At 29.6% G+C, this 12,365-nt stretch overlaps 1 protein-coding gene across 1 annotated transcript in view; it reads left to right on the top strand.

Annotated features, from left to right (window-relative positions):
- Nucleotides 1-12,365, top strand: part of otk (off-track) — a 58,218-nt gene that overhangs the window by 43,649 nt on the left and 2,204 nt on the right. The window contains exons 4-6 of the mRNA XM_065512453.1: nucleotides 6,207-7,093; nucleotides 11,001-11,436; nucleotides 11,508-12,337. Of these exons, the coding sequence (XP_065368525.1) occupies nucleotides 6,207-7,093; nucleotides 11,001-11,436; nucleotides 11,508-12,337 (2,153 nt within the window). The remainder of the gene's footprint in view (nucleotides 1-6,206; nucleotides 7,094-11,000; nucleotides 11,437-11,507; nucleotides 12,338-12,365) is intronic.

Here is a 12,365-nt window from a genome sequence, read left to right as displayed (position 1 = left end):
ACCAAAAATGAGGAGAATCTTAAAACTAACAACATTTCAGTAAATGTAAACTCTACATCCGCTACTCTATGCATCCATCCATCCATCTCCACCTCCATCTAGCCCTCTCTGTAGTCTATAATATAGGTATTATTGCTGTTGCTGTTTTGTTTTATTTTGTTGAAAACAGCCAGCAGAGTTGTTGTGGGGAAGTAAAGTAAATGACATGAGGAATTTTTAAATAGTATTTATTCCAGCAGACAAAAGTATGCAAAAATATTTAAGAAATAATTGTTGCAAATGAGCGAAAATGCTATTTGCAACAAAACAACCAAAATGAACAAAAACAAAAAATAGTTTAAGTATTTAAAGTGTTTAAAGCGAAAATGTTTAAAGGGGAGGGGTATAAGATGTACTGAATGTAGAATACACTGAAATTAAAATGTAATAAATAAATTAAAAATTTTATTTTCCCTTCTTGAATAAAAAGAATGTTTTCTTTAGAAATAATTATTTTTATTTAATATAATTAGAGTATAATTTTGAGTCAAAACCCGATTTATGTCATTTTAGCGATTTTTTATGAAACTTGCGTTTTTAGAGAAAACAAATATTTTTTCTGAAATTTAGGATCCTTTAATGAAATAAGAGTTTAATTGCAGTAATATTGGCGTTGTGTTTTTACTAAGCGATTCATGCCAAATTGGCAATTTTTTGGAATATGTGCGATTTTATTATGTTTTTATACCCTTCACCTTCGTGTGAAGGGTATATATAAGTTTATAATTTCTACATTTTTCATTTTCGACCCTATAAATATTTTTATTCTGGATCCTTATAGATAGCGGAGTCGATTAAGCCATGTCCGTCTGTCCGTCTGTCTGTTGAAATCAATTTTCTGAAGACCCCTGATATCTTCGGGATCCAAATCTTCAATAATTCTGTCAGACATGCTTTCGAAAAGTTTCGTATTTAAAATCAGCAAAATCGGTCCACAAATGGCTGAGATATGAGGAAAAAACCAGGACAACCTCGATGTTTGAGCTATTTTTGACCTATATCTGCATTACTAAGTCATTAATATATACAATATGGATATCTAATGATAGATATTTCAATGACCTTTGCAACGACGTATAAAAGACCATAGTAAGCTGGACCTACAATGGGTCAAAATCGGAAAAAATATTTTTTAACCCGAATTTTTTTTCACCCAAAAAATAAATAAATAAATAAAATATATATTAATGATTATACATGTTCTTATTTTTTTTTTGAAGACCATTGCATTTACTATCATTCCATAAAAAATAATTTCACTATTTTTGTTTACAAATATTTTTTATGCATTTTTGAATAAAATCTGATCTTCTAAATTAGAGTGAAAAAAAATAAAAAAAATATTCAAGTTTGTTACAAAATTTTGATAATATATATTATTATTTTATATATATTCTTAAATTTTTTTTGAAGTTCATAGTGTTCGCTAACATTATATAAAAAAATATTTGGCATTTTTTAGTTGGAAATATTTTTTATGAATTTTTGAAAAATATCTAATTTTTCACATTAGAATAAAAAAAATTATAGAAGTTTTACTCAAAACTTTTCAAATATATATTTAAAATCAGACTTTTGAGCAATTTTTGATATATATCTGCTTTACGAAGTCATTAATATAGACAATATGGATATCTAATGGTAGATATTTCAAAGACCTTTGCAACGACGTATAAAAGACCATAGTAAGTTGGACCTACAATGGTCAAAATCAGAAAAAATATTTTTTAACTCGAATTTTTTTTCATCAAAAAAATTTTTTTTTTTTAATTTTAAAAAAATTTTAAATATTTTTAGGTAAACAAAATTTATTTTTTTTAATTTTTTGAAAAATTTTTTTTTTTTAAATTAAAAAAAAAAATTTTTTTTCAAAAAATTAAAAAAAAAAATGTTGTTTACCTAAAAATATTTAAAATTTTTATGTTGAAGAATAATTTGGTGAAGGGTATATAAGATTCGGCACAGCCGAATATAGCCCTCTTACTTGTTTTGATTAAATTTGAAATTTTTGGAAATTTGTGTTTATTTTTTTGTGATTTTTTCATATTATCGTTTTTTTTTTAGAAATAATATTTTTCATGAAATAAGTGTTTTATTTGGTTTTTTTACTAATATTTTTTTTTGTAAAATAATCGATTTTATGGATTTTTGTTATATTCGAAAATGTCGAACTTAGTTTCGAAGTGTCCAAAAACATATTTATATACGAAAGAAAACCTTCATAAATCTGCAAATGTTGGCTAATTTATCAAATTTTCATATGTTCGAAAACATAAAACTTAATTTCGAATTTTCGAAATTGACCAAAAAATATAATTTATTGGTTTTAATATACAAAAACCTTCTGAAATATGCAAATTTGTCCTAACATTTCGAACATAATTTCGAATTTTCGAAGTTGGTCTAAATTTAATTTGTTTAGGTTTTTTGTTCGTTAATTTGCTTTATTCAACCAATTTTATAATTTTCGAACTTAATATCGAATTTTCGAAACTGGCCGTTCTTAAATAAAAAGTTTGCTCTTTTTTTCATATATTCGAAAATTTCGAACTTTATATAGAATTTTCGAAAAACTTCTTAAATAAAAATTTTGCTCCGTATATTCGAAAATCTCAAACTTAATTTCAAATTTTCGAAATTGTTCAAATAATATTATTATTGAGTTTTAATATACTTATCCCTTCTTTATTATACAAATTGTATATAGTATGTATGTTAGAAATTTTCGAAGTTGGTCTAAATTTTAATTTTTAAGGTTTTTTGTTCGTTAATTTGCTTTATTCAACCAATTTTATAATTTTCAAAAATTTCGAACTTAATATCGAATTTTCGAAACAATTTATTGGATTTCATATACAAAAACCTTCTTAAATAAAAAGTTTGCTCTATATACCTGAATTTCATATCTTCAAAAATTTCGAACTTAATTTCGAATTTTCGAAATTGGCTAATAAATTTATTCATTGGTTTTAATAAACAAACCGCATTTTAAATATGCAAATTTTGCCTGAGCTAGAAAATTTCAAACATAATTTCGAAGTTGATCTAAATGTTAATTTTTAAGATTTTATATTCGTTAATTTGCTGTATTCAACCAATTTTATAATTTTTTTTAAAATTTAGAATTTTCGAAATCGCCCAAAAATATTATTTATTGGTTTTAATATACAAACCCCTTCAAAAAATATGCAGGTATTGCATAAGTTCGAAAATTTCGAACATAATTTAGAATTTTCAAAGTTGATCTTAATTTGAATTTTTAAAGTTTTTGTTCGAATTTTCGAAATTGGCATTCATTGCTTTTAATATACAAACCCCTTCATAAATATGTAAATTTTGCATAATTTCGTACATCATTTCGAATTTTCTAAATTGTTCTAAATTTTAATTATTAGTTTTTTCTTTTGTTAATTTGCTTTATCCAACTAATTTTATAATTTTCCAAAAATTTCGAACTTAATATCGAATTTTCGAACTTGGCTTAAATAAAAAGTTTGCTCAATTTACTTCAATTTCATATGGACGAAAATTTCGAAATTGCTGTAAAATCTAATTTTTAATGGGTTTGTTCGTTAATTGTATTATATAAGCCTAGGTTTGATTTATTTAAGCAATTTTACCTAAGTTCGAAAATTTCTAAATTTTAATTATTAGGTTTTGGGTTATTCAACTAATTTTATAATTTTCTAAAATTTCGAACTTAATATCGAATCTTCGAAATTGGCCAAAACTATTATTTATTGGTTATCATATGCAAAATCCTTCTTTAATACAAAAATGTTGCTCATTTTACTCCAATTGCTGTAAAATCTAGTTTTCAAGGTGTTTTTATTCGTTAATTGTATTATAGAAGCCTGTTTTAAAATTTTCGTACTTAATTTCGAATTTTCCAAGGATTTTTTTTTGAAAAATTATACGAACTTAATTCCGAATTTTCCAAATTTGTTTAAATTGTAATTTTTAAGAGTTTTTATTAAATAATTGTATCATATCAGCAAATTTTTGCATTTTTCCAAAAAAATTTTCATATTCGAAACTTTCGAACTTAATTTCGAATTTTCGAAATTGTTATTAAAACAATTTTTAAAAGTTTTTGTTTACAAGATTATGCCATATAAGTATTTTTTTACTATTTAAATCCATTTTGATATGTTCGAAAATTTCGAACTTAATTATTAAGTTTCGTGATTGGTCTAAATTGTAATGTTTAAGTATTTTATTTAGAAATTTTATAAAATCTGCATATTTTTGCATTTTTACAAAAATTTTTATCATATTCAAAACTTTCGAAATTAATTTCGAATTTTCGAAATTGTTATAAAAACAATTTTTAAGGGTTTTAGTTTACAAAATTATCCATATAAGTATTTTTTGAATTGTAATTTTTAAGCTTTTTTATTCAAAAATTGCATCAAATCTGCATATTTCTGAATTTTTTAACCAATTTTATCTTATTCGAAACTTTTGAACTTAATTTCGAATTTTCGAAATTGTTATAAAAACTATTTTTAAGCTATATAAACTAATTTTTTAAACAAAATAATAAAATTTTATATTATTTAAAGCCATTTTCATATGTTCGAAGATTTGGAATTTTCGAAATTGGCCTAAATTGTAATTTTTATGTGTTTTAATTAAAAAATTGTATCAAATCTGCATATTTTTGGATTTTTTTCATATTCGAAAATTTCGAACTTAATTTAGAATTGTCGTTGTTGTTATAAAATCAAATTTTATGGGTTTTCGTTTACAAAACTATGCCATATAAGCATTTTTTTACTTTTTAATCCCATTTTCATATGTTCGAAAATTTCGAACTTAATTTCGAATTTTCAAAATTGGTCTAAATTTTAATTTTTAAGGTTTTTTATTCAAAAATTGAATCAAATCTGCATATTTCTGCATTTTTTAACCAATTTTATCATATTCGAAACATTCGAACTTAATTTTGAATTTTCGAAATTGTTGTAAAAACTATTTTTAAGCTATATAATTTTTTTTTTTTACAAAATTATACCATATGTGTTTGTTTTTTATTATTTAAACCCATTTTCATATGTTCGAAAATTTAGAACTTAATTTCGAATTTTCGAAATTTGTCCTAATTGTAATTTTTAAGCTTTTTTATTAAAAAATTATATGAAATCTGCATATTTTTGCATTTTTCAATAAATTTTTTCATATTCGAAAATTTCGAACTCAATTTCGAATTTTAGAAAATGTTATAAAAACAATTTTTAAGTGGTTTTGCTTACAAAATTATACCATATGTGTATTTTTTTTATTATTTAACCCATTTTCATGTGATCGAAAATTTCGAACTTAATTTTTAATTTTCGAAATTGCAATAAATTGTAATTTTTAAGTTTTTTATTTAAAAATTTTATAAAATCTGCATATTTTTTTAGCATTTTCCCAAAAATTTTATCATATTTGAAAATTTCGAAATTGTTATAAAAACTATTTTCAAAGGGTTTTGTTTGCGAAATTGTACCTTTTGTTTATTTTTTTTTATTATTTAACCGATTTTTATATCTTCGAAAATTTCGAACTTAATTTCGAATTTTCGAAATTGGTATAAATTGCAATTTTTAAGCTTTTTTATTCAAAACTTGTATCAAATCTGCATATTTTTGCATTGTTTAACCAATTTTTCATATTCGAAACTTTCGAACTTAATTTCGAATTTTAGAAATTGCTATAAAAACTATTTTTAAGACATAAAAACTATTTTTTTAAACAAAATAATACCATTTTATATTATTTAAAGCCATTTTCATATGTTCGAAAATTTCGAACTTAATTTCGAATCTTCGAAATTGGTCTAAATTGTAATTTTTAAGTGTTTTTATGCAAAACTTTTATAAAATCTGGATATTTTTGCATTTTCTAATCAATTTTATCATATTCGAAACTTTCGAACTTAATTTCGAATTTTCCTAAATGTTATAAAAACTATTTTTAAGTGGTTTAGCTTACAAAATTATGCCATAAGTGTAGTTTTTTATTTTATTTAACCCATTTTCATATGTTCGAAAATTTCGAACATAATTTTAAATTTTCGAAATTGCTAAAAAAGCTAATTTTTTAAGTTTTTTTTTTAAAGTTAATTGTGTCCAATGTACATCTTACTCACCAATACCATGTTTATTTATAACTCTTTCCAGGGATACAAACTGCTTCTGTACAGCTCCTAAGCAATCGTGCCCACGAAGTCACACTAAAATGTCATGTTGAGGCCTCCTCGGGCGATGGTCTGCTCGAAATTGAATGGTTTCGCAATAGCGAAAAACTTAGCACTCTAAAGAACATTGAACTACAAGAAAATCGTCTCATTCTACACAATCCCAGTAGTTTAGATGCTGGCCTATATCGCTGTATTGCCGCAAATGCTGCCGGTAGAGTCATCAGTCGCAAGGGTTACATACTCAAATGGTCAGCCACAAAATCCGAACATTACGAATCGTCACGCAATTGTATACCGCGTCTCAAGAAAAACTACATTATGCCGGAAAGTATGAAAAATATGTTTTTGTGTCGCGGCAAACGGGGTGGAGATGATAATAAACTGCCTGAGGCTGATGTTCAAATTAAACAAGGCCCCCTGAAAAGAGTTGTGGTTAAGGAGAATGATGCAGCTGAATTAACCTGTGCCTATACAAATTCACAAAAACAACCAGCAGATGTTATATTGAAATGGCGTAAGGATGGCAAAATCTTTCGTCAAATTGATGTGGCCGAACAGACAAATGCTCAACGTTTGGTGGAGTCCAACAAGGATCCCATGTTACGTGAAGATGCTCGAGTATCGATAGCCAAAGAAAATGGTTCGCTAATATTTACCAGTGTGATTGCCAGTGATGCTGGACAATATGTGTGTCAAATCGTTGTGGAAGGCTATCGTCCCTCTACTTCGGAGCCGGGTGAATTGCAAGTCATTGAACAATTGAAATTCATGCCACAACCTACTTCGAAGAATCTCGAATTGGGTTCGGTGGGCAAAGTACATTGCAAGGCACAGGGAACACCAGCACCACAAGTTAAATGGCTTAAGGTAAGTGAAATGGTAGAATGGAATTCAAAAAAAAGTTCGTCTTTTGTTGTAGTTAAAGTTAATACTTGTTTTTTTTTCTCCTGTTGTATTACAACACTTGGACAATAAAGCGAAGGAGAAAGAAAGTAAGATAGACAGTGGTTTGTTAAGAACTTTAGGAGAAAAGAGATTTTAGTAGAAGGATTTATAGAGCCATACGTTTCAAAATACTTGAACTAATTCGTTTGAAGATGTCTAGATATAAAAGATAAGACCAAACTACTGATTCACTTAATGGAGTTTCTTTATAAGGAACTACGAACTTTCCCGAGATTCAAGAAATGATTACACTCTCTAAATAAAGGAGGAGAGGAGATCTTAACTTTGTTAAATCAGTATTCTGATCAAAATTTAAAGTACTTGGACATTGTCTCTTTGGAAGTATATTTTTTGAAATAGATTCAGGATTTCTCCGAGTATGGAGAGAAGAGAGGATTGTAGAGAATATTGTTATTGCTTCGCAAGGAGATTTTTCCTTAAATAACTGTAAAATTTTGTAAGAGTCTGAGAAGCAAGAGCTCCTTTTTGTCCCTCCTCACCACTGTCCCTCCGTTATAGAAAACTACTTAAGGGTAGTTTGGCAAATAAACTGCAAACAACTGAACAGAAAAAAAAGAAATCTAACAAAATTAGTTTCATTTGAACAACGTACTTAAAGATATTATGTAAAATACTCGAAGCGGGCAAAAAAATTCGAACAAAAAATAATAAAAAAAAGTAAAAATAAAGAGCTTAGTGGAGTATTTTATTCCACTTATGTGAAAAACATACTAATACTCTCGTGCTTGAAGTATGCAATGGAATTTTATTTCAAACAAATAAAGTCAATGACCACTGGGCATTTTAGCAAAAAACTATTTACTAGAAAACAGAGGAAATATGGTGAAAAAATAGAAAATATATATTTTAAAGAAGCAAAATACCATATAACATTCCTAATATTACTTTGGATTATTTTTTTATTTTTGGTCAGGCAAAGTAGTCCTGTTAAATCAACATAGAAAAAGGGTTAAAGCTATAAAAAGATTGGAGGAGTTGCAAGTAAATGTGGTGAAGAATTTAAAAATGTTAAAGGATTTTATTTTATAAATAAATAGCTGAGGTCTGTCCAGCATATTTTCTATAGAAAATGCTGGCCTTCTGTCCAGCATATTTTCTATAGAAAATGCTGGCCTTCTGTCCAGCATATTTTCTATAGAAAATGCTGGCCTTCTGTCCAGCATATTTTCTATAGAAAATGCTGGCCTTCTGTCCAGCATATTTTCTATAGAAAATGCTGGCCTTCTGTCCAGCATATTTTCTATAGAAAATGCTGGCCTTCTGTCCAGCATATTTTCTATAGAAAATGCTGGCCTTCTGTCCAGCATATTTTCTATAGAAAATGCTGGCCTTCTGTCCAGCAAATTTTGTATAGAAAATGTTGCCTTTTCGGAAGCAAATTTCCTATAGAAAATCTGGCCGTCTGTGAAGCAAATTTCCTATAGAAAATCTGGCCGTCTGTTAAGCAAATTTTCTATAGAAAATATGGACTTCTGTGGAGAAAATTTTCTATAGAAAATATGGACTTCTGTGGAGCAAATTTTCTATAGAAAATCTGGCCTTCTGTGGAGCAAATTTTCTATAGAAAATCTGGCCTTCTGTGGAGCAAATTTTCTATAGAAAATCTGGCCTTCTGTGAAGCAAATTTTCTATAGAAAATCTGGCCTTCTGTGAAGCAAATTTTCTATAGAAAATCTGGCCTTCTGTGAAGCAAATTTTCTATAGAAAATCTGGCCTTCTGTGAAGCAAATTTTCTATAGAAAATCTGGCCTTCTGTGAAGCAAATTATCTATAGAAAATCTGGCCTTCTGTCAAGCAAATTTTCTATAGAAAATCTGGGCTTTAGTCCTCAAATTTTCTATAGAAAATGTGGCCTTCAGTCCAGCAAATTTTCTATAGAAAATGTGGCCTTCTGTGAAGCAAATTTTCTATAGAAAATGTGGCCTTCTGTGAAGCAAATTTTCTATAGAAAATGTGGCCTTCTGTGAAGCAAATTTTCTATAGAAAATCTGGCCTTCTGTGAAGCAAATTTTCTATAGAAAATCTGGCCTTCTGTGAAGCAAATTTTCTATAGAAAATCTGGCCTTCTGTGAAGCAAATTTTCTATAGAAAATCTGGCCTTCTGTGAAGCAAATTATCTATAGAAAATCTGGCCTTCTGTCAAGCAAATTTTCTATAGAAAATCTGGGCTTTAGTCCAGCAAATTTTCTATAGAAAATCTGGGCTTTAGTCCTCAAATTTTCTATAGAAAATGTGGCCTTCAGTCCAGCAAATTTTCTATAGAAAATGTGGCCTTCAGTCCAGCAAATTTTCTATAGAAAATGTGGCCTTCAGTCCAGCAAATTTTCTATAGAAAATGTGGCCTTCAGTCCAGCAAATTTTCTATAGAAAATGTGGCCTTCAGTCCAGCAAATTTCCTATAGAAAATGTGGCCTTCAGTCCAGCAAATTTTCTATAGAAAATGTGGCCTTTAGTCCAGTAAATTTTCTATAGAAAATCTGGCCTTTAGTCCAGTAAATTTTCTATAGAAAATCTGGCCTTTAGTCCAGTAAATTTTCTATAGAAAATCTGGCCTTTAGTCCAGTAAATTTTCTATAGAAAATCTGGCCTTTAGTCCAGTAAATTTTCTATAGAAAATCTGGCCTTTAGTCCAGTAAATTTTCTATAGAAAATCTGGCCTTTAGTCCAGTAAATTTTCTATAGAAAATCTGGCCTTTAGTCCAGTAAATTTTCTATAGAAAATCTTGCCTTTAGTCCAGTAAATTTTCTATAGAAAATCTGGCCTTTAGTCCAGTAAATTTTCTATAGAAAATCTGGCCTTTAGTCCAGTAAATTTTCTATAGAAAATCTGGCCTTTAGTCCAGTAAATTTTCTATAGAAAATCTGGCCTTTAGTCCAGTAAATTTTCTATAGAAAATCTGGCCTTTAGTCCAGTAAATTTTCTATAGAAAATCTGGCCTTTAGTCCAGTAAATTTTCTATAGAAAATCTGGCCTTTAGTCCAGTAAATTTTCTATAGAAAATCTGGCCTTTAGTCCAGTAAATTTTCTATAGAAAATCTGGCCTTTAGTCCAGTAAATTTTCTATAGAAAATCTGGCCTTCAGTCCAGCAAATTTTCTATAGAAAATCTGGACTTCAGTCCAGCAAATTTTCTATAGAAAATGTGGCCTTCAGTCCAGCAAATTTTCTATAGAAAATCTGGCCTTCTGTCAAGCATATTTTCTATAGAAAATCTGGCCTTCTGTCCAGCATATTTTCTATAGAAAATCTGGCCTTCAGTCCAGCAAATTTTCTATAGAAAATCTGGCCTTCAGTCCAGCAAATTTTATATAGAAAATCTGGCCTTCAGTCCAGCAAATTTTCTATAGAAAATGTGGCCTTCAGTCCAGCAAATTTTCTATAGAAAATCTGGCCTTCTGTCCAGCATATTTTCTATAGAAAATCTGGCCTTCTGTCCAGCATATTTTCTATAGAAAATCTGGCCTTCAGTCCAGCAAATTTTCTATAGAAAATCTGGCCTTCAGTCCAGCAAATTTTATATAGAAAATCTGGCCTTCAGTCCAGCAAATTTTTATATAGAAAATCTGTCCTTCAGTCCAGCATATTTTCTGAAGCTTTAAAATGTTTAATTATCTTTTTTATTCCTTCTTTCGTCCACCACTTTGCTTTTTTCCTTACATTTTAAATAAGCTGTAGAAAGATTTTCTATTAACTTCATATTTTGTTTACAACTTGTAACTTTCAACAACTGTTCTTTTTTACTTTTTGCAAACTTTTATTTACTTTTATTATATTTCATTTGCTCATCCTTTTCTTTTCTCCTCCTTAGGATTTCAAAGATGACTTACCAGATTCTCTAGAGGACATTAATGGTACTTTAACATTTAAAAATGTTTCGGCCGAACAACGTGGCAACTACACTTGTGTGGCCTCAAATGGCCAGGGACAAATTAATGCCACCGTTAGCATAAACGTAGTGGTGGCACCACGTTTCCTGGTGGCACCCGAAGGACCCATAGAAAGTGTTGAGTCCGGAGTGGCCATTATGCATTGCCAGGCGACGGGAGATCCTAAGCCCACCATACAATGGGACAAGGATTTGGAGTATCTGAGTGAGAATAATACAGATCGTGAGAGATTTAGATTCCTGGAGAATGGCACTTTGGAAATACACAATGTTCAAATGGAAGATGAGGGTAGTTATGGTTGTACTATAGGCAATAGTGCGGGCCTTAAAAGAAATGAAGTGAGATTTATAGTGAAACGTAAGTAAAAACGGCTTTAACGATATTAAGATGCCGATATTAACTTTCCTTTTGTATTAAATAAATTTCAGCTGCCGATGGCTATCCTTTGGGAGAAGGAGAACAGGAAGGCTTCCTTATCACTAGAGCGGTTCTGATAACCATGTCTGTGGCCTTTGCTTATATCATTTTGGTAGTGGGTCTTATGATTTGGTGCCGCTACAGACGCCAGGCTCGCAAAGCCCGCTTGAATGAAGCAAATCCCGAGGCTGGTGAAGCTGATAAGTTGGCTGAAAATGAACCCTGCCTATCGGAGAATAAATCGGTTAAAACACGCAAAACGAATGGCAATATCAATTCCAAAGGCACCTCAGGGCATGATGCCCAAAAATCTGATGATACGGCTTGCAGTAATCATTCGAAAGCCTCCAAAAAATCAAATGCCTACGATCAATTAAGTTTTCCCCGTTCGGGCATAAGTGAACTGCTGCAAGTGGGACGCGGCGAATTCGGCGATGTATTTGTGGGTAAAATTAAGGCATCGCTCATCAAACAGACCGATGACAAAGACACCGATACCGAGAAGAATAGCAACAGTGATAATGGCAATGGTTCGGCGGCCACCACCTCCACTACCGTGGAAAAGAGAAGATCTAAAACCTCCATGGATGACATAGAGGAAATCAAAGAGGAACATGAAACCTGCAGCAGTGAGGGAGATGGTCAAGGCAATGCCAACGCTGATGAATATAAATTGGTTATGGTTAAGGCTTTAAATAAGGTCAAGGATGATAATATTTGTTTAGAGTTTCGCCGGCAAATCGAAATGTTCCGCACTTTAACGCACAAGGGTGTGGTGAGGTTGTACGGTTTGTGTCGGGAAAAGGATCCTCATTATATGGTTATGGAATACACTGATTGGGTGAGTTTTTGGTTTAGAGATTGATATA

Source organism: Calliphora vicina, chromosome 5 (assembly GCF_958450345.1).
Source record: "Calliphora vicina chromosome 5, idCalVici1.1, whole genome shotgun sequence".
Classification (NCBI taxonomy): Eukaryota; Metazoa; Arthropoda; class Insecta; order Diptera; family Calliphoridae; genus Calliphora; species Calliphora vicina.
This window is presented reverse-complemented; position numbering and strand designations above follow the sequence as displayed.